Source organism: Stigmatopora argus, chromosome 5, assembly GCF_051989625.1.
Source record: "Stigmatopora argus isolate UIUO_Sarg chromosome 5, RoL_Sarg_1.0, whole genome shotgun sequence".
NCBI classification, from domain to species: domain Eukaryota; kingdom Metazoa; phylum Chordata; class Actinopteri; order Syngnathiformes; family Syngnathidae; genus Stigmatopora; species Stigmatopora argus.
In genome coordinates this window covers 3,812,456-3,835,925 of record NC_135391.1, presented here as the reverse complement: position 1 = coordinate 3,835,925, position 23,470 = coordinate 3,812,456, and the positions used below count along the sequence as shown (strand labels likewise).

The 23,470-nt window shown below is 39.4% G+C and overlaps 2 protein-coding genes across 2 annotated transcripts in view; one reads left to right on the top strand and one right to left on the bottom strand.

Annotated features, from left to right (window-relative positions):
• The window catches only part of piwil1 (piwi-like RNA-mediated gene silencing 1), an 82,502-nt gene that overhangs the window by 12,485 nt on the left and 46,547 nt on the right, over window positions 1-23,470 (bottom strand). Inside the window, exons 24-25 of the transcript XR_013300409.1 lie at window positions 17,467-17,659; window positions 3,700-3,768 (exon numbers count right to left, since the gene is read on the bottom strand). The gene's annotated coding sequence lies outside the window, so the exon portion shown is untranslated. The remainder of the gene's footprint in view (window positions 1-3,699; window positions 3,769-17,466; window positions 17,660-23,470) is intronic.
• rimbp2b (RIMS binding protein 2b) overlaps window positions 1-23,470 on the top strand; it is a 70,736-nt gene that overhangs the window by 10,301 nt on the left and 36,965 nt on the right. Inside the window, 1 exon segment of the mRNA XM_077601561.1 lies at window positions 1,994-2,137. Within this exon segment, the coding sequence (XP_077457687.1) occupies window positions 1,994-2,137 (144 nt within the window).

Below are 23,470 nucleotides of genomic sequence, written 5' to 3'. Positions count from 1 at the left end.
GTGCCGACTTTCTGTTTTAGGATCAAATTAAAATGAAGAGTATAGATGTATATTAAATTTCCTGATTTTTTTCCCCTTTTAAATCAATAATTGTAATTTTTTAATCCATTTTTTCTGTTTTTAGTTCAAAAATCATTTTGTAAAATCTAAAAATATATTTAAAAAAGCTAAAATTAAATCAATAATTGTAATTTTTTACCCATTTTTTTCTGTGTTTTTAGTTCAAAAATAATTTTATAAAATCTAAAAATATATTAAAAAAGCTCAAATAAACATTGTTTTAGATCTATAAAAATGAATATTCAGGGCTTTTAATCCAGTTCTTTTAATCCATTTATAATAAAAAAACTCTAAATATTATATCTAAAATGGTCCGGCCCACGTGAAATCAAGTTGACGTTAAAACCCGGTTGTGACATCCTTGGAATAGAGTATGTGTGGATGGTAGTAGTATTATGTTATTCATTCATTTTCCATGCTGCTTAACCTCACCAGGATCGCGGGGTGCTAGAGTCTATCCCAGTTTAGCACGGGTAGTGGGCGAGTACACCCGGAATTGGTCGCAATTAGACAAAAAACCTGTTAGCTTTGCGAGAGGTGAGCGGAGTTTGACCCAAATACATATACCTATAGAATGTTCAATCATCATATATTTCCATGGTGTGGTGTACCCAAAGAAAACCCACCAGGGATTGATCTCAGAACAGTGATGCTAACCACTCTTCCACCTTATATTACGACTTTGTATTCCTTTTTCTTTCATCATAAGATGAAAATAAAAAGTTCTCTCATTTTTTTGCGTGATTCAAATCTGAGAAAACCCTGCCGAGCAGGAAAATTAGACATAAACAAAGCCATCCATCATCTATCAGCGTCCAGATCGAAAATGTTATGACTTACATAAATAACAAGCATGGAAAACAACACAGTAATAGTTTCGATCTTCCCCTCTTCTTCTCCAAAGGTAATTTTGAACTGTTTCCAGTAGACACATTCATTTTTCTTATTGCAAACGTGCAAACATCAATAGAAGATTGTTTACCCGCATTGCTGTTGGATCTATTTGTCAAAATTGACCCCCTGCTGGCTTTTAGCACTCACCTCGACTTCAATTTGAGTACCAGACTATTTTTACCATCAGCAGCTGTGAACTACTATTTTACTTTTAAATCTAGCAAGAACAGAAGTACATACCGTATTTACTCAAATATAAGTCGCTTTTGTCGGACAAAAAAAATGACGACTGAATCGAGGGTGCGGCTTATATGCGCATAAAAATACGACATGCATAAACCTGCAAGTTGACACGATAAGATCACATCCTAAACTTCTGGTAAATTTTTTTTAATTTCTGTCATTAGAACGCATCATGTTCTCATCAAGAAAGACTCATTTCCTTTTTCAAATTGAATAATTTGATATTTTGCATTTACAAAGACAGGCTTTTAACTTCCTTATGATAGTGACACTAATAATGTGCTTTTGATTCATACAGTATCTCAGAAATACCATTTGTGATGATTAGTCTTAAGATTTTCCCTTCAAAGTAACACATTTGTACTCCCTATTAAAACCATGAATATGGAGGTGAAAATTGGGGGCGGCTTATATGCGAGAAATGGTAAAATTACAAAAATTCAAGGCAATTTTCAGGGGGCAGCTTATAAGCCAGAAATGGTAAAATTCAAAAATGTCAAGCCAATTTTCAGGGGGCGGCTTATATGCGAGAAATGGTAAAATTCAAAAATTTCAAGGCCATTTTCAGGGGGCGGCTTATATGCGAGAAATGGTGAAATTCAGAAATTTCAAGGCAATTTTCAGGGGGCGGCTTATATGCGAGAAATGGTCAAATTCAAAAATTTCAAGGCAATTTTCAGGGGGCGGCTTATATGCGAGTAAATACGGTATATAGTGTCCAGCCACACTCGGAGATGCACTCTTCAAGAAAAAACGAGTTAACCATTGATTTATTTTGGCTTTCTTTTTGCTCCAGGTGCAGTCAAGAAATGAGGTGGTACCACTGCAGCTCCCAAGTGCAAAGCGTTTGGACCAGTTTTGTCCTCTAGAAAAGAGCAACGCCAACCTGAGCTACAACGCCGAGACCCTGAGAAGCCACAGGCTAAAACAGAGGTTACTGGTGAGCTCGTCTTATCAAACTTTGATGGCAGCTTGTTAAAGCTGGACTGGACAAGAGTCCATCCACTGGGAAATGTTCACACAGTAAAAATAGCAATGCACCACTTTTTTTTTAACTTAACATTTCAAATAGTTGACACACACGCAGACATATACACACATACACACACGCACACATACTCAAACACACACCACACCACACACACATTAGCATATCAAAAGGATGATGAAATATCAAGATTATTACACAAATGTGTCCTGGAATGGACACTGAAAATGTATGTTGTAATTATTACACTACAGGGCGCCCCGGCGACTTGAGTGGTTAGCGTGTCGGCCTCACGGTGGGGGACCTGGACTCAAATCCAGGTTGGTCCACCTGTGTGGAGTTTGCATGTTCTCCTCGGGCCTGCGAGGGTTTTCTCCGGGTACTCCGGTTTCCTCCCATATTCCAAAGACATGCACGGTAGGCTGATTGGACACTCTAAATTACCCCTAGCTATGATTGGTTGTTTGTCTCATTGTGCCCTGCGATTGGCTGGCCACCAATTCTGGCCCAAAGTAAGCTGGGATAGGCTCCAGCACCCCCGCGACCCTAGTGAGGATAAAGCGGTTGAGAAAATGAGATGAGAAAATGACATTTTGCCTCAATTGTCACAAACCCAGTTTTATTTGGTGATGTTGTTGAATTAAAATGGATGATAAACACGGAGCTGCCAAATCATATTTTGTAGAGAATTTTCCCATTTTGTCAACCTTTTTCGATGCTTACTAAAATAAAGCTCAATATTACATATTGTTTTTCAATTAGTTTCCTTTTTTTCAATAGTTAATTATTGCTAAGAAATAAAAAAACCAAAAAGCAAATAAAATATTAGTCACATTTTCGTTTTGTGGACATAGCTAACACGCAAACAACCGATGAGAATGCACAAGTGTCGTTGAAAAAGAAGTGAGCACGCTACTTCACTTTCAAAATAATTGAACGTTTGGACAACGTGCAAAATACAAGACGTATTTGTAGAATGTCGTTGCGTATTTAGTAGTTTCGAAATGAATCAACTCGGTAAGTTAAAATGGCGAGGCAAAAACCATTCAAAATTCTTATCTTTTTTCATGTAAATTGCCGAAAAAAATATTGCTTGATTTTTTTTATACAAAATGCGTATTTAGTAGTTTGATAAAGAGTGATGTAGTAAATTACGGAATATTTGTAGTATTTGGCAGCTCTGTAAACAGCCCAAAAAAAATAGGAATAAGCATAATCGATTAAATTGATGGATACAGTTGACTCATTCTTTGGACAAAAAAAAAAAAAAAGAGTTGTCATGATGGAACTAAAAGCCCTATCTTACTGACACGACAGTATATAAATAAAATATTCATCACCGTGTACATCTTTATGGATTATTCATTTGCTAGGGTCAAGGAAATGACGTTTTTTTAAATAATGGAAAGCACGTGTACGTGAGGATATTTTTGTGACCTTCGCACCACTCGCTGTGACTGTTGACAAAAGCCAAGCGCATGTGTGTGTTTGTGTTTTATTTATACATTTCTCACCTGCTTATTACATAACTTCTTGCTGATTAGCCTGTCACCACTTTGTCCGGGCTCATCTGCATCTCTTTGCTAGGATTGAAAAACATGACAATGAATTAATACACTTGCAAAAAAGCATTAAACTGTTTCTATTTGAGTTTGTGACATACCGCTAACCAATAAAATATGGAAGTTCTGCTTCTAAATTGTGCTAGGTGAGCACGTGTGGTATTGCTGACAATGTTTTGGAGACGGTTGTGCCACCATTAATTTATTTTTTGCACTCCTTAGTCAGCAGGGAAATGGGTTGCCCAGAAGAGGGGATGGGGGGGGGGCTATGAGGCGATGTTAATAGTTCCCTCAAGTGGAAAAACAGATGCTTATGGATCCTGAAAAATGGGCGAGCTGTCTGTAATTGGCAATATTGCAATATTGCATGGTTCTACATACAGGCAGACTGAGTGAAGTGGTAATGAAAAACTGACAGAGCATGAAGCTCTTGTTGGGTAAGCACCATTAGCCTGCAGCGCCGTTCTTCTATGATGGAGATGCAATCATCAAAACATAGACACCCTTGTTAAGGTCTCCTCCTACACAGCTGTCTGACCCCTTTACGCAAAGTCTGTCTTATCTACTGTATAATAAAAATAGCTCTGATATTACCTTGGTGGACTCAAGAGAAAGCTTTTTTGGCCAGTCTGAGCCTTTTTGGAGAAAAAAAAATGTACCGTATTTTGCCGTTTAATATACCCGGGTATATTAAATGATTTTTGGTTTTTTGAGCCTCCCGTTTGTGCGCCATTTAATAGACCCCTGCCGTTTAATATACCCGGGTATATTAAACGGCAGCTCAGCTTTTTTGGGCAAGATGTGTATGGTGTTCATGGGGGCATAATTATAGATACTTAAGTTCATTAAAATTCTAAGTCAGACTTTATTCAGCAGTAAGTAGTTTTAATCGGAGCAGTAAGTAGTTTTAGTCTGTAAAATGTTGATAATAACAATAATAATATCGTATTTTCACGGCTATAAAGCGCACTTAAAAGTCTCAAATTTTCTCCAATATAATAATCGGACATAGGCCCTGTCGTCATCTAGACAGGGCGTCTTATAATCCAGTGCGCCTTATATATGGAAATAAAATAAAATGTGTCATTCATTGAGGGTGCGCCTTATAGTCGTGGAAATACGGTAAGCACCCCGTCACGGCATAAAGAGTGCGTAGTGGATCGTACCTTCCCGTTTGTGCGCCATTTAATATACCCCTGCCGTTTAATATATATTAAATGGGGGGTTTATTAAACAGCAAAATACGGTAGGCTGTTTTCTACATTATGCGAGGTATTGTTGTTCACGTACAAGCACACTTTGCAATCTTATCAATTTTAAGACTTAAGCGCTGTTAAACCTTTATGCTTCACTGTGTTATTGTTTATTTCATTTTAAGGCATTGTTGGATATGATTAGATTTCAATTAATGGTGGCAATGGTTTGGATTTGTTCCTTGGAATGACGATCGGAAATGATTAATTGTCGTGAAATGGGATTGCCAACTTTTGAGCAAAGGAAATTCGACTAGTAGAACTTAAAAATGAATTCCTGAATGCTGGCTTGGTTTTTGTTTCTAGTGTGGGAATCAGGTTTCTTGAGCTGACTAGAAAAGATAAGAAAAAATAGTGTTAAAGGGAAAGGCAATCAACCCACTCATTGGTTTGAAGGAGTCGGTCGGCAGCGTTCACAACATTCCACCAGAATACCAAAAACCGACTCTAAAATGAACCTTTGCCCCGAGCAAACTCGCTCTAATCCAAATTTTAGACATCATATGAATATCAGGCACAAGCAGCTTATCTTTTATCTTCATCCTGGACAGCAAAAATACAATTTTTTTTAGTCACTCTGCCCCCCAGCTCTGGCGGTCCCAACCCCCTGACCTTCGCACATTTAACTTCTTCCTCCCTTTTAAAATCCAGACTGAAAACACATCTGTTCGAACGATTTTATCCGGATGAATGCTCTGTTCTAGGACTTTATAACTCCCTGACACTTGTATTTAATCTCATCTTTTCTTCACTTGAATTTGTAGCTCTTCTACAACGTCCTTGAGTATTCTGAAAGGTGCCTCGAATGTATTATTATTATGATTCAGGTCACCATATGCTCTGTTTTTTTTTTCTGGCATTTTCATTGAAGAGGTGTCCAATTATCCCGCGGTGTGTTGAACATCTCAACTGCAGCAGCCACAATGTCAAAAAGACCAGACTTAAAAAAGCCATGTGTAGTCGTAGATGTGTAACTACACTTCTACCTTCGTATCTATTCGTTTAGCAGGTTTAGTTAGAAGACATTCCATTTGACGGCGTTGTGAATCATCCCACAGGACACATTTTTAGTGATGATCATAAATATAAAGCAGCCAGACAGGAAAAATCTTTCATTCTCAGGCTAAAGAGCATCCAGACATTGTCAGGGTTTTAATGTTCTTCTGAATAAACACAAGTTGAGTTAACGTTATCCCATCTCTTCTTCTGCAACGTACTCTAATTGCTTGGATTAATATTTTATTCCGCTTTATTAATATTCAGAGACATGAGTAGGAATGTGTACTTTTTTTTTTTTACAAAAGGGTTTCTCCTCTGTCTTTTTTTGTTTTTACGACACAGCATTGTTGAACAGATTCAATTCCCATGCGTCCATTTTTTTGATGATAATGAGCATTGACATTTACTCGTTTCCTTTTTTTTTGCATTTAGTTTTTTGTACTTAACCTCCATTTATGGAGCAGGTCCTTTTGTAATTGGGGGAGCAACCTCATGTTTACATCGCTTGTAATGAAATTAAAGCCGTGTAGCCCTCAAACGAGAGGCCTCCATCATCCACTAATTTAATTCCCCGTCTTTAATAAAGCCCAAATGCTCACATATTTTCATAATCTTAATTCAATTGCATGTTATCCATATATCCTCACATTATAACTTTATCTCAAAGGGAAAAAAAAAGAAGAAAAAACATTACACTATTAAACTAATCCAGAATAGTTGTTATGACAAAGCATGAAAACATCAACAAAGTGTTATCGTGTTAAATATAGCGCCTGGCGGGCAATTTGAGGCTTTCTGTCAAATAGTCCTTGAAAGAGCAACGAAAGAATTTTGACAGAGAAAGACCATTGTTGTGTTTTGACTGTTTAACTGTGGCAGGTTTTTTGATGGATGGTCTTGTTATAGTGGAGTCTGCTAATATTGACTCTGCCTCTGAATGCAGTGTAACCTTTTAATTGAAAGGCTATACAAACTGGAATGTAACTTCAAGCAAAATGCACCTCAAAAAACGCAAAACTTTCTAACCTCAAGCCTAATAGCGAGTAGCGTATTTTCCGAACTATAAGGCACTTTTTTTTCATAGTTTGGCTGGCCCTGCAACTTGTTTTTTTTCTCTCTCTTTCCACCAACAGCCTTTTTTAGGCTATAATTATAAAAAAAACAACTGCAAATGTTGCATTGACAGGTGACTATTTAGCCTGTTCTTCTCTATTTAACAATACTTCACTTTACTTTAAATTACGTTTTATTATTTGGTTTTGATCAAATAAAAGTAAAAAATTGCCCCGGTGCGACTCAGTGCAAAAAATATGGTAGTTCTGGCTAACATGTCGATATAACTGATGTATCTTACAGTATTTAAATTTATTTTATCATCACTACATATTATCAATTATTATACTGTCTCTATATCAGCACCCTGCAGAAATGAAATGAAAATTAAAACAATGGCTGCTATTGCAAACATCATTTCTTATGCGTAATCCAAATAAATTGTGGTTAGCGTTAGCGACTTCACCGCAATCACATCAAAATATTCCAAACAATAAACCGTGAGTGTCCAAGAAAATTGGAAAGTTTGCAGGAAAAAATGAAGCTAACGATGGATTCCGGGCAAAACACCTTGAAGGGACATTCTGAGACAAATGAAAAGTCCAATGCAGCATGACATGTTTAGCCATAAAAAAACAAGGCCACCCTGCCAAGTAGAAATCCCAGAGAGGAGTGGCAGGGAATTAAAACCATGAACAATTTCCCCCTCAAGGGCAGAAGAAAAGCTTCCCTAGAGGACTGAGCAGGCTGAAGCCGGCGACTACCTCAAAATAGAGCCGATATTGCCTCTTTTGTCCAACTTTGACATCCTGGAATCAGAGGTCAAAACAACTAAGTACAGAGGTGGAACTACTTCTGCTGGATATCTCAGTCTATGCATTAGAACTAAAGTTATAGTTTGCAAATTTCTCCTGGAAAATTAAAAAAACTAAACGGAAATATTTATTTAACTATTTGGAATGACTTCAAAATTGGATAAAATGATGTTATTTATTTTGCCATGTCACATATTAGAACAATTTTGGTTTAGGTTGGCGTCACTCATCTCTACACTGCTTCTAAATATTCATGACAAATGTTGCAAAATGGCTAGATCGTCGATCAAATGGATATTTAGACTCCGTCAGGTCAAAATCGGAGGAATGTAAAAGGCCAAACTTTGGACCGTAACGCTTCATTTATGCCATGTTCAATTGGCCCCTGTTGGTTTTATTCTGGGATGTTACTATATGTTCATTAAGCATTTAATAGGTAATGAACTTATAATTTAATTTGTGAGGACACTTTCCCCCCACAGCTGCTTTCGAGGCCAGTTAATTGTTTTAAGGACTATTGACTGAACAGGACACCATGTTCCAGGCCGAGACTGTTGATCAGAGTTGGCAATGAAGATCTACAAGGGACTTTTGAATTGCTTTGACTTGGATTCCGGCAGATGGCGATAATCGAATCAACTTCCGAAAATACTCGCATTATTGTTTAAAAAATACGGTCGCTCTGTTTACCTCATAAAGAAATTAATATGCTTATTCGTGCAAATTCTTACACAGTTGTTTTGGGTTCCGATCCGCTTGGGTCACCTTGTATGCTTACTTGTGCAAATTCTTATGCAGGTGTTTTTGGTTCCGATCTAATATGAGCAGTTGTTTTTTGACCTTAATGGTGTTATTCGGTTAGCTTATGCAATTGTTTGAATCAGATTACCTTAAATGTTTTGATTATGCGCTGACTAAATTGACAGAGGAAGATGCCGTTTTTTTAGAATCATCCTGGACGAGGACGAGTTGGGAGTGATTTTCCTTGCAAGTTGTAGCCAGTGTATGTTAATGATGTCTCCCTGTTTTGATTAAAGTGTATTAATAATAAATCTATCAGCCCCTAACCGCTTCCTTTGGCTTGCCTCTTGAAAATCACGGTTTGCCTCCAAACACATTGACGTTTTAATTACTGACGCGAAGACAGGAAAATTATGAACTAAAAAAAGAAGAAGAAAAAACCAAGAATGTGCACATAGACTATGGATGTGTATTTATTTATCAAGAGTAGTGTGTGGTTATGCAATAACTTTTTTGATTCTGTGCAATCCTCCCTTGAAAATCCTTGCCAGCCAGGGGGTCTATTTATTTAGTTGATGGATTAGACATCTATCGCCGTCAATGGCAGCCAAAAAGCAGGCCAGAGGCCTAATACTAGTGTTAGTTTTTTTTTTCCAGGGTGGATAAAACAGCATGACTGCTATGCAAATTCTGACCTACTTGAGTTCATAATACATTTATTCATTCATTTTCTGTACCGCTTATTTTCACAAGGACGTCGGGGGGTGCTGGAGCCTATCCCAGCTGACTTTGGGCACAAGGCAGGGGACACCCCGAGTTGGTGGCCAGCCAATCACAGGGCACGAGGAGACAAAAATGGACAAGCAATCATAGCTAGGGGTAATTTAGAGTGCTTAATTACCTTAGCATGCATGATATTGGGATGTGGGAGTACCCGTAGAAAACCCATGCAAGCCTGGGAAGAAACGCAAACTCCCGGATCTGGGATGAAACCCTCAATCTCAGAACTGCGAGGCAGACGCGCTAACCACTCCACCACCGCGCCTGATACAACGAGACAAAATCCTCTGGTGTCCAAAATGCGGGTTTTCAGAGCAAAATCTTTGCCAAGTCTGCCCATCCCCTACCGAGCTCATTAACATTTCAATCCACCACTCGGACAACGAACGAGCCCTTTTTTATAATGTAACCGGTTTTAACAAGATCGTAAAGCGTCGGCCTGACTTTCATAAGCCTGTTAGCAAAGTGTGGGAGAATCACTTTGTCGCCGCTTCGGTTTTCCATCAATGCGCCATTTTGGTTCTGCCCGACTTTGTAACCCATGGCAAAAGATTTAGATTGGTCTTCTGGTAACTGATAGAGCTTGGCGGAACACTCCCCTTCTCCTCTACCTCATCTATAATGTACGTGAATCCACACACACACGCAAGCTAGACCCTGAAAATCCAGCGTGTTCTTCAACCGTGCGACAGCTACCGTAATCCATTTATTTTGGATGAGCTCTCGTTCTTTTGACACTCTCGTAGAAAGTGGCTTTCGCTTAAATTTGTCTGTCTCCCAGTGGGTCGGGGTAGAGAGGTATTGACCTATGTAGGGGGGGTGGATAGATACATATGTGTGTCTGGATGGGGAAATGTGACCTTCATGGGGAGATTAAAATATTGTTGCAGGCATACATTGATTTTTTTGGGACTGGGCGTTGGTATTTATGGACTCAGTCAGTGCATAAATATTGATACGTCCTCTGCGAGAAATGGACTCATCGGACGGTGTGTCTGCGCCGTCGTCTCCCGGTGCCGATAAAGTTATTTATTCATTCAGATTTAGGGAATTTGTCATGAAATGAAATGGAATACGGTGATTTGTGGTTTGGAGGTGGGAACGCTTTGCTGACCGAGTGAAATCTTGTGGTGTATTTAGCACTGTTTGGTTTGGAATAGACTTTAAAAGTTGAGAAATTATACACTTTTTGGGGATGTAATACGTAGCCAAATGCATTTTGGGAAATGTTCAACTTTCGTAATTTAAAGATGGATTATTTTTTTAGGGTTGAAATAGGTGCTATTATCAGTGCAACTATGATTAAAAACATTGTACTATATACAAGGTTAAGGTATTACATTTGCTGTATTTTTAATTGAAATGTATAACTATAATTTGAATCAGATTTTTGTTATATTTTTGGGGTGATGTGTTAAACTTGATGTTTAGTTTTTCTAATTGCTGTTTTGTGCTCTGCATTTTCAGAAGAAAAAAAGGATATTGAATATGTCTCTTAGTATTACTTGATTGCAAATGTTTAATAGTTTTAATTGTATGCTGGGAAGGTTATATTTATTAACACTTTTTTTACCTAATATAATTTGGATTTTTACTAAGTAATTTCACATTCATAATTTAGATTTGTATTAAGTAATTTCACATTTATACGCAAGTTAAATTTGCTATGTGCTATGTTAGCCTAAAACGATTTGGATTTCTATGAATGTTTAGGTCTTGTGTTTCAATTTTACTTACCGTATTTTCACGACTATAAGGCGCGCCACATTATAAGGCGCACCCTCAATGAATGACACTTTAATTTGTTTTCCATATATAAAGCACACTGGATTATAAGGCGCCCAGTCTATTTTGGAGAAAAATTAAGACTTTTAAATGCGCCTTATAGTCGTGAAAATACGGTAACTTATTTTTTTTATGATGATAGATCATAAAATTGCTTAATTTCCTCTATTTTTGTGGAAAATATGTTGCTAAATGACGAAGAAATGGTTGACTCTTACTCGTCTGGCGTGTTTTTACCCAATTTATGGTGATAATAAATATAAATGCATCACATTTTGTAGTGAAAATGCAGGTATCTGAGTAAAATCGACTGCCTCATCCACTACCCTGAAAATCATTAAAAATAAATAAATGTAAAAAATGATTCAGAGCGCAGCAATTCATCCACTGGGGCACCCTATCGCGTGCCCTTCAATTCGATCAATAAACCAACCCCGACCTTCTTAATTGTAATTATCGTTAACAGCACGCTTATTAAGGCAACAAAACCGAGTCCCCTTCCCTCACAAAAACCACGTAGAGTATTTTCTTCGAACATAACGACTGACTTTTGGTGCTTTTGGATTTTATTTGCATGCTATAGAGCTCCACCCTCTTTTTTGGAAAAGAGAGCAATCAAATATGAAACGAGAACACCTATTGTTTTGCTTATCTCACACATTTCCGTCATGATTTGATGAATACACCCGCTTTGTTTTCAAAGCTTTGGCCTCATAAATCAGGAGGCGTTTGTGCTGGGCTAGTCACATTAATGAGATTGCTGCCTGGCTGGAATTAAAGGCCAATGGTGTCTGACAGCAATTCTCGCGAGCTGACCACTCATACAACGCAGAAGCCGGAGTCCATTTGTTCCAAAGGTTGCTTTCTATTTACATTCATTTTTTCTCCTCCTTGTTGTTGTTGTTGTCTTTTCAGCTTACTCTCTTGTGATTTTGAGTTGGGAGACATGCGGCAACTGTCACTGATTATTTCTCTGAAGTTCACTAGGGGAAGCTTCTCTTTCTGGGTCATTTACTTAGATCCCATCTCTCCTCTTGACTATTTTTAAATAAGCGCTGCTATTTTAAGCCGGCAAAATGAGTGCCACCTCAGAATCCCCTCTATATCAAAGTCATGAATGCGCCAATGCAAGCAAAAATCACAAAAAAATACACCTTTTACGTGTTGTTTTTTTTGCTTCGAGTGTAATAGACAGTGGGAAAAAATAGTTTTTGCTTTATTTTCAGAGACAGTCAACTATCAGGGGATATTAGGGAATCATGAGGGTGGTGTGAGGAATTGGGATTTTCGAGTAAACGTCGCACTAGCCAAAAAATGCTTAATTAAGAGGGGGAAAAACATACAGGCAAAGTCAAATTGGGAGTATGAGTTACAATTTTGAAGGGGAATTTTATTTGGTCAGAGAGCAAAAACAAATATCTGTCATTGTAGAAACTCGTGATGTAAAAATGGATTAATCTGGAGCGATACAATGGCTGAAAAGTTGAGTCGATTTGTGGCAAACTTTGGAATATTGGCAAGTATCGCAGTGCAGTGAAATGAAATTTTATTATAGGAGAAGGTAATGCATTAAGCCGATTGGACAGAAAGCCAACCGCAAATTGATTGTAAAAAAGTGTGGCAGATTTATAATATCGCATCGAATCAAGTTTCTCATCTCATTTTATGCAATACTTTATCCTCACTAGGTTTGTGGGGGTGCTGAAGCCTATTTCAGCTGACTTCAGGCCAGAGGCGGGGGACACCCTGAATTGGTGGCCAGCCAATCGCAGGGCACAAGGAGACAAACAACCATTCACAGTCACACTCATACATAAGGGCAATTTAGAGTGTCCAATCAGCTTAGCATGCATGTCTTTGGCATGTGGGAGGAAACCGGAGTACCCGGAGAAAACCCACGTAGGCCCAGTGAGGACATAAAAACTCCACACAGGTGGACCGACCTGGATTTGAACCCAGGTGCCCTACTGTCAGGCCGACGCGCTGACCACCCATCCGCCGGGCCGTACCGAATCAATAGTGTATCGTCGAAAAATTGGGGATTTGCATTACTAATAACAATAAAATGAAGAATAACGGGCTAAATAAGCTCCTGTTAACGTGACATGTCAACACTCATTCAGATGACTACCGCCTTAACAACACAACATTTTAAAGTATTCATAAAAACAACGACAAATGTGTCACACCTGAGTATAAGTCGCACAAATTATAAGTGACTTATAGTCTGGAAAACAGAACACCTAGCTCAAAAAATGAATTAGAAAATGTATTCCAAGCCTTTTTTTCATTCTCTTATCAACATTGCAAAACATTAAATTAGGATGGTTATGTATGATAGCCTTAAGTTCGTGTTCGTTTGCTTTCTTTCTTTCGTTTTGCAGTCTTTAATAATGTTTTATTGGGCGAGTAGCACTCCACGTGCTGTAATCGAATCGGGAGGCTCGGGTAGCGTCATGGACTTGAGCTGTTCTTGGGATCTGGTTGCACACTGTTATGACCCCGGTCTATATGTGGCTGCATTGACTCCCGCCAGGACAAACCTTCCAAGACCTGAACCTTGTTTTTTTTTTCATCGGGATATGAGGGAACTTATCCTTCAGTCTTGCACCGTCTCAAGGTGGGAGAAGGTAACATTAAAATAGCGTTTGTTCATTCATGAAATGTCAACAGACGTCGGCATTGCGATCTATTCTGAGCTTTTTCTGTCGATTTCTTGAAGCAAGCCTCAGTTCTTGTATAAATGTTTGTAATTTCAGAGTGAGCACCCTGCTGGAATTTAAAAAAAATCTGTGCATGTTTAAATGTTGCATGTAGAGCGAATGCAGTGGGTGTTATTGACGCAAGCTAAAGATGCGCCCTAATGGAAGCAGGCTGGTGTGTGATGCTAGGTGTGACAAGTGTAAAGGTGGGAGCTAGCGGACTTGCGTTGACGGATGAATGTGCGGAGAGTGCAAACAGGAAGGAGGGCAGCAGGAATCTGGAGATTGGTGCAAGGCCAATCCGACAACCTCTACTGTTAAGCTTACGCGTTAATTTTTTTTATAGAAGGTGGATATGGCTTAATATGCAACGCCTAAAGATAGTTTCAAAGTACATTACAATGATTACGTCAACAAGGCAAGGGGGAAATGATGTTGGCATCGAAATGGAATTAATTAGGTGATGCTAACTCTTAAACTCTTATCTTAAAGAGGCTTGGCTTTTGTAGAGCAGATGTGCATGCTTGCGAGGTTATAAAAGATAAATGCATTAGAAAAACAAAAGAAAAGCATATTTATTTGAGGATACATATGTTGAAGTGTTATATTTACCTTTAAAATAGAGAGAAATCAGTTGTTTGGTCAATGTTTTGACCCTCTTTGTGTTCATTCGAAATGGGTTCTATAAGTGTTGATGCCATTATATCTGTTATTACGACAATGGGGAATTTCTTGGAAAACAAATGATTGTGACCTCGATATTCAGTATTTGACGGCTCGCCAATTCAAGGAGGCACGGCATGAGGATGCATATTATATCGCTTGAATGAGGTTCAAGATGTAATCATGCGCACTTTTCTGAGTGATAAACAAATGCTGAGTCTTGATTCCGAGTTGTCTGAGGTCACAGCTGTTCAGATTAAGCTGGAGATCCAGCATTTCCTTATTTCTCCAATCATGCGCGCTCTTTATTATACAGTACAACAGAAAGAATCAAATTGGAAAAGACGGATTTGATACATTGTTGTTCACGTTCACAAGTTTCCACAGTTTTTAAATCGCATTTTGGTAAATTGGCCCTTTTTCTAGCTGTGAACTCACCCAAAAAAATACACTGTTACCAGACAATGTATATTTACTCATGAAATTCGGTTGACTATAAAACAACTTTAATATTCTCCAATCATCAGTCAACTCAGTTAATTAGCATTCTCTGCATTGCCCCCAACTTTCCGTCCTCTGTGTGTTAAAAAATTTGACTTATTGAGTTGTTAACATCACAGACACGCGCCGCTTTAAAATATTCAAATCTAACGCATCGGACCAACACGGTTATACCGAATGCAAAAATCCTACTTTCCGCTCGAAGCAGTTGTGCTGACTGGCTGTTACATAACGGCGGACTCCATCTATTTACACCAGCGAGTTGTCCTTGTGCTTTTATTTTTTTCGACTCTGTAGTGGAATTGAACCATAATGACATATTTAAAGGCAATGAGTATCGTATTTTTGTGCTGCATTGCTCCCATAAGCCCCCCCACTTAAAGAATGCCTCTCCCTTTTCCTCAGTGTGCACTGATGATGACTCACACTCCAGCGCACCCTGCAGAAATCTTACAACCCTTGCAAAGAGAGCGAGAGAGAGAGAGAGAGAGTGGAAGCGATGCATTATTTTTCATATCGCTCCCAAAGACGCACTTTCCGACTCTACTCGCTTTGTTATAAACTCCTCTATAATGGTTAACCCACGATTCGGAATTGAGCCCGCGGTTCTCACTTCAAATTTTGAGAGTGATTGGCCAGATCATCTTGAAAAAAAAATGGCACCCTTCCGATAATTTGCCGATTCCGACACGGAATGGCCGCCCGCCATTCGGCACGCTAACATTGTGTGACATTTGCAGCCATGCCGAAGTCGGGCCCGCCCGGCCGCACGTGCGGCCGTGGCGCCGTGGGTCCGTTGCGCCGTCAGGCTTTGGCTTCTCCGGAAATAGAAAAAGAGCAAATAGCCAGAGCGTGATTAATGGCCGTGTATGTGTAGCAGCAAACACAACAGGCCTGTCCGCCGCCATCTCCCATCACACGGCCCCACGGGCCAATTATTACGTAAGAGATCTCCAAAGTTGCTCATGCACATTCTTAATTGCTTTAATTCATTAAACGCGTGTGTGACTGCAGCTGTGAGGAACGGAATGGGAGGTACGCGTACCCACGTGCCAGGTGGGATGCGTTATTGTGCGGACTGATTTGGGATGGTGTGTTGAATCGATTAAAATTTGCTGTGAAAAAGCTTTGAATTTCATTTTCGAATGGTTTGTTTTTAAAGTATTGAATTCCGTTTTCTGGATCTGATAGCATAAAATGGTCCAAATGAATGCTTGTTTTACATTTCCTAAAAGCATACTCCAAAATGTGTCAAAGTGGCGGCCCGGGGGCCAAATCTGGCCCGCTACATCATTTTGTGTGGCCCGGGAAAGTCAATCATGAGTGCCGACTTTCTGTTTTAGGATCAAATTAAAATGAAGAGTATATATGTATATTAAATTTCCTGATTTTCCCCCTTTTAATTCAATAATTGTAATTTTTTTAATCCATTTTTTTCTGTGTTTTTAGTTCAAAAATCATTTTGTAAAATCTAAAAATATATAAAAAAAGCTAAAATAAACATTGTTTTAGATCGATAAAAAACGGAATATTCAGGGCTTTTAATCCATTTATTAAAAAAAAAAATCTAAATATTATATCTAAAATGAACCGGCCCACATGAAATCGAGTTGACGATAACGCGGCCTGCGAACCAACCCGAGTCCGACACCCCTGGTATACTCCAACGCATTAAGTGTTTGTGATCGCCCGGTTATTGCCCGGACTGATTCTGGATGGCGTGTTGAATCGATTAAAATTCGCCGTGAAAAAGCTTTGAATTTCATTTTTGAATGGTTTGTTTTTAAAGTATTGAATTCAGTTTTCAGGATCTAAGAGCATAAAATGGTCCAAATAAATGCTTGTTTTACATCTCCTAAAAGTATCCTCCAACGCATTACCCGTTTGTGATCGGATTACTCGATAAATCAAACTAATTAATCAGCAGATATAAAGCGATTAGTTAAATAATAGATAATAGCTGCAACCCTGGAACGGAGGATCTTTTGACTGGCGCTGCGCTGTACACAAAAAGATGTTTGATACGCTCTGCCTCATGGCCGTCTGGATTTGACTGGCATTCTGATGTTCTGCCTCTTCTTTTAAGACCAAGCTATTTTTAGCCCACTGTGTCAAAACACGGCCACGTCATCCCGTGCACGCATGTGCGCATTGGAATAATTTTGCCTCTCCACAAGACCTGAGCGCTCTCTCCAGCTACGTGTGCTTAATCCACGTTTGCATTCCTCCTTACCGAATGCAACGCACGAGGCGGAGCCATTACGCAACGCCGCGCATCAGCGACGAGGGCCGGCGGGCCAGAATGGCAGCCAGTTACCAATCGCTCTTCCTCTCGCTCGTCCCCCCCCCCCACCGTTCTTCATCTTCCCTCTTTTGCCCTGATCCCCTCTTCGTATCTTTTTTAAAGCGGCGGATGTGCGCACTTACCAAGTTGCCGCAGTCATCTTTTAGGCAGTAAACGTGCGCGTGGCTGGCCGTCTTGCCGTTAGCGTGCGGTGTGGATCTCGCTGTTTGGCGGACTGTGAAGGCAGGTCAGTGGAGGTCAAGGCAGGAAGAGAGGATGAGTTGCCCTTACTTGTCCGTCGCGTTCCACCGTGCAGAGACGATGCAATCCAAAATTCTGTGAGAATTTGGATCGGAGGGTTAGATTTAAAATATCTTTAGTATCGCAACCAAAACATGAAACTGGCACCAAAGTTAGTACCAAAAAGTAACACAGACATCGTTTTGTGACCTTGACCTCATTCAAGCACTGGGTAATCTCTTAATCTGAGCCCAATGAACTTTCACATCAAACTGCAGATTTATACATCACACAATTTTTGGTGTCTAATCCTGGGAGCAGACAAACAGGTGTTTTTAAAGACATGACGTTCTGTGAATTTTTGAGGTCATTCACGTTTTCCTCGTGTCAGATTATTTTGGACTAGAAAGCGATGTTTATGAATCTAAGGATGTAAAAACATTTTGAAAAGAAAATATGATGCCTCTTTTTGATTAGATATTATATTAGAGATTATATTATATTAGAGATTATATTATATTAGAGATTATATTAGAGATTATATTATATTAGAGATTATATTATATTAGATATTATATTAGAGATTATATTATATTAGAGATTATTATTTTAGATTAGAGATTATAATATATTACATTAGATTAGACATTATATTATATTAGAGATTATATTAAATTAGATTAGAGATTATATTAAATTAGATTAGAGATTATATTAAATTAGATTGGAGATTATATTATATTAGATATTATATTAGATCAGAGATTATAATATATTAGATCAGAGATTATATTATATTAGAGATTATATTATATTATATTAGAGATTATATTATGTTATGCTATGATATGTTGTTATTTTCCTTCCCCATTTTTGACGTGCCGCCTCGAGAACATTAAAAATGAAACGATAAGAAATTGAAAGACACTACGCTATTTCTGATGGTGGGGCAAATTGCCAATGGTTTAAAGAAGCTCCTCAGTTGTTTGTCGCTTCCTCTTTTGAAGCCTCGCGTGTTGCTGTTGCGCCTTCTTTGATGAGAGCAGCTGCTGTTTACAGCCTCCAACGTGCAGGAATGTGTCTCTGCTGTCACACGTGGAGAGCTGCCACTTGATATCGGGCTCAGTGTTTATTTGCGCCGCGCAGGTGTCGGCACACACGCATTTCGAGACCCCGCGGGTCCCCAGGAAAGAAGGAACATGGTGCTTTCTAGTAGGATGCACCTTGACCAACATTTCCCATTTTTCACAAAGCTACAAGCCCGAAAAAATGCTCAAATCCCAATACGTCATTCGGCGGATGAGTGGTTAGGGCGTCGGCCTCACAGTCTAGGGTCCTTGGTTCGACTCCGGGTTGGTCCACCTGTGTGAAGTTTGCATGTTCTCCCCAGGCCTGCGTGGGTTTTTTCCGGATTCTCCGGTTTCCTCCCACATTCCAAAAACATGCATGGTAGGCTGATTGGACTCTAAATTGCCCCTAGCTACGAGTGATTGGTCGTTTGTCTCCTCGTGCCCTGCGATTGGCTGGCCACCGATTCAGGATGTCCACCCCATAGGCAAGCAGCTCAAAAAATGAATGAATAATACATCATCCTTTTAAAACATCGTGTGAATTGTGCCCTCAAATCGTGCCAGAATTACGAGGTGGTCGTGCTAACTCCTTTCCAGTTTTAACCACAAATAGATCATTTCAATTGAGGTGTTTCCACAGGAATGTGGGCAACACATTCCAGATTGTCTAATAGCAATGATTTGAACACTTGAAGTCACGACCCGCGACGTGGCCTCTAAAGTGGGATAGTGTCGTCCCAGATGGAAAGTGAAAGGATCTATTTTGTGTTGTGATTGTGCCAAGATTCCCGCGGGGCTAAAGCTTTCCTCTTTATCTCCCCCCGCAAGGCACCACCTGCCTCCTCCAAATGCGACCTACACGCTTTATTTACCCGCAATCGAATTGTGTGACTGCGGGTCTCGGTGATTTCTCCACGCGGGGCCGGCCCGTTAAGTAAGCCGCTGGTCTTTGCGAAGCTCGTCTTTGCGCTCTTGGCAAATGTTTGCGTTCAATCTAAAGAGAGAAATGTCAAAGCCAGTTTCACACGCATGCTTGGAAGCGCTAAGAGATGCAAAGCCAAGGTACGCTGACTGTATTTTGGGTTTGCCATCTGGAGAGCACACTAATTGGACGCCAGCTGTTGAAGTGCACTTGGAGTGGAATCGAACGGGAAGGCAATGGAGAGGTGCCATCCCCTGCATCCCGTTGCTCTCTCTTGCGGGATGCACGGTACGGGAGGAAGTATTTGGCTCTGGCACGGCCTCAAAGTCAAAATGCTCGAACAGACCTCCATAGCGGATGACACCGACAGATGTTCCGCCGTTTCGGAAGACGGTAAATTAGCCGGCGGAGGTTGGGGAGCTGGAGAAAAAAAATTGGATTTCGCCTAATAAATGTTCACCCTTGACATCAAAGGTTGGAATTGTCAGACTCTTGAAAATGTTTGTCATGAGAATATGTAAAGCAAAGTGAAACTCATTGACAAACAAATGACCGTATTTTCCACACTATATGCGCAACTAAAAGCCTTTAAAATTCGCAATTTTCCCCAGTGCGCCTTGTAATCTGATGCGGCTTATATGCAGATCTATTTATTTATCATTGTATGAAATTCCTTTTAGCACAGCCCCATCTAGTTGATGTAAAACACAACTCCTAACCACGACTACTATTGCTACTAATACAGCTCCATCTAGAAAAATACTTACCTTTGATTTTATTATTATATTTAGCCTACCGTATTTTCATGACTATAAGGCGCACATAAAAGTCTTAAATTTTCTCCAAAATAGACAGGGCGCCTTATAATCCAGTGCGTGTTATATATGGACCAATACTAAAATTGTTATCACGATAAAATAAAATAAATCAGTCGATAGGGTACACCATCCTCTACAGCTCTCACAACTACGGCAAGCAGCCCCCGACTCTACTATTTTCCCCGTAGAAAAAGTACTGCGCAGTGACTGCTGGGATATGTAGTTCTTTTGTCAATACACCCAATGGATTGTGGCCTGTATACATCGACATCAACATAGCTTTACGAAGGGTGGCAGGCAGCGCCGGGCTAGTTATGCTAGCTACGCTGGACATCGGCATCAACACAGCTTTACGAAGGGTGGCAGGCAGCACCGGCCGGGCTAGTTACGCTAGCTACTATTTGCGAATGGATTGTGGCCGCCTGGACGAACGTATAAAACTCAGCGTTTTCGATGGACAATTGTTCAATTCGGACACAGAAAATGAGGACTTTGATGGATTTGTGGGTGATGATGACGTGAGTAAGTTGTAAAATGGCTAAATAAAGTACAACCCAACTCAGTTTTGCTTCCGTTGCCTTTTTAAAAATGTGTTTTTAGCGTGTGGGTGTAGCGTGTATATTTAAGCTGGTGTATGTTTTGCCATGCCTGCCTGCGTCTATAAAAACGGTGCGTCCTTTGTGTGTGTAAAATACAGAAATAGCACTCGTTATTGACACTGCGGCTAAAAATACGATGCGCCGTATAGTCGTGAAAATACGGTATATTTCAACTATATGTCACCGTCTCTGAAATAAGCCTCAGACCAACAGATTCTTGCTAATTGTAGTATGATTATCAATATCAAACGACAAACAATCCTCTCCAGTTGAATAGTTTGCATCGTCACACCTACCAATTATCCATTTTAACAATCCTAAGGTTGGTGATTGGAGGTTGTGATGACACTGGATCGGAGCAAATCGGAACGCAATTATGCGTGTCCGCGTATGTGATAATCAGCTTATGTGCTTGTGGCCCAAGTAGGCTGATTTGTTGTGAATCAATTTAATTATGGCATATTTTCGAGATACTCTTTCATTGCTAGGCTATGACTGAAAAGTATAAAGATGAGCGAGCAAAACGGGACTACTATTTTTACTCTGTACATCATTGCTTCGTTTGTCCTCATCGGTACAAAACTACAAATTGTTAGAATTATATCTTCTACAACCCTGTTCAAATAGGTGTCAGGTTATCTTATGGTTGACAAGTTGCTGACTGATGGAATGCCGTCATTAATTATGTGACACATTCCATTAACTTTCTGGTAATGCCCATGAAATGTGATTATTTTGTTGACTATTTTATTGAAAGCTACGATATTTTGGGGGGTTGTAAATAACATTTTCCGATGTCTTGGGACAAAATAAGATTTTTATCGATATTACAACGTCTGCTACGATTTGATTTCAGTTTGATTCAAGGACATTCAAGCAATTATGCACACAATCAAGAAACTCTATTGCGTTTCATAAACAAAAACAGTAATTTATACTTTTATAAAAAGTCATTTTGACATTTTTGACAACTGGGCCGATGAAAAAGCCTACCTTCTTTGGCTTCCTGGTGAACAGTGACATGACACAATAGTGTGGTTTGTACTTTTTTTTTTTTTTTTTTTTTACAAAAAAAGGACGCAAATTTGTGGCTAAGTGATGTCCGATCCATCAAATTCAGTAAAATAGCCCTTGAGGTCATTGGGATTGAATGGATTTCATTCTATGTATAGCAGGGGTGTCAGACTCGTGTTGGTTCGCGGGCCGCTTTAACGTCAACTTGATTTCACGTGGGCCGGACCATTTTAGATATAATATTTAGATTTTTTTTAATAAATGGATTAAAAGAACTGGATTTAAAGCCATGAATATTCAGTTTTTTTTTTAGATCTAAAACAATGTTTATTTTAGCTTTTTTTAATATATTTTGAGATTTTACAAAATGATTTTTGAACTAAAAACACAGAAAAAAAATGATTAAAAAATACAATTATTGATTTAAAAGGGGGGAAAATCAGGAAATTTAATATACATCTATACTCTTCATTTTAATTTAATCCTAAAACAGAAAGTCGGCACTCATGATTTACTTTCCCGGGCCACACAAAATGATGTGGCGGGCCAGATTTGGCCCCCAGGCCGCCACTTTGACACGTGATGTATAGTATCGTATCAGCAGATGATTCCACTTGATGGAGCACTTTTAAGTAGATTTATTGACAATTAAAGAATGACTTGTTTACGAGCCCAAACATCTATGTGGTATGCGAAAAAAAAAAACAGTGTTAAGATAGCAAAATTTGTCTATTGAGTCCAACCCGAATGGACGAAAGTTGCAAAAACTACGAAAAAGTGGTAAAGACGAACGCACGTGAATAAATTCGCAGTGAAGAAAGTGTCCGTTTTGATCTCAATCGAAGCCAGCCAACACAAAAAAGTCCTCGTTGCGCTTGATATTTTATCAAATGTATTTCATTCATCCATCAGCCAGCAAAAAATCTCGTAGAGGTGATCCAGAATCCCACAACGAGTAGAGTTTAGTGCTCTGTCAGGCGGGGATGGAGATTACCCAGTGAACTTAATGACCATCTGCAGAATCTTGGCTCCAGAGTCCATCTGAGAATGAGTAATCTTGCTCGTGTGTGGGCACCAGTGCAACACTGGGCTCTCCCAACATTTGCTTGGCTCCAGAAGCAATCATCAACAGTTCTCCGCGGACCTTCTCTCAGCAAAACGGCTACAGCAGCCCGAATAGATGAATATACACCGCCATTTATTTCCCCGTCCTCTCCTTATTTGCGTTATATCACATTTAATCTGATAGATTATGTCATCGCCAGGAATAAAATTCAGCGAATGTAACTTTGGGTCTTTTTAACAGTGCCAAGGCTCGTTGAGTCACTGTTTAGTTTCCTTTATTAAAGCAGAGTCTCATCTGACATCTTGGTGTTGGTTCATTGGGATTATCAGATTTGCAGCCATCTCCCTGGAGATATCCACACACAGTCTGCTCCTTTAAATTAGTCCTCTCTTCCAACTTCTCATAGTTGTGTTATTAG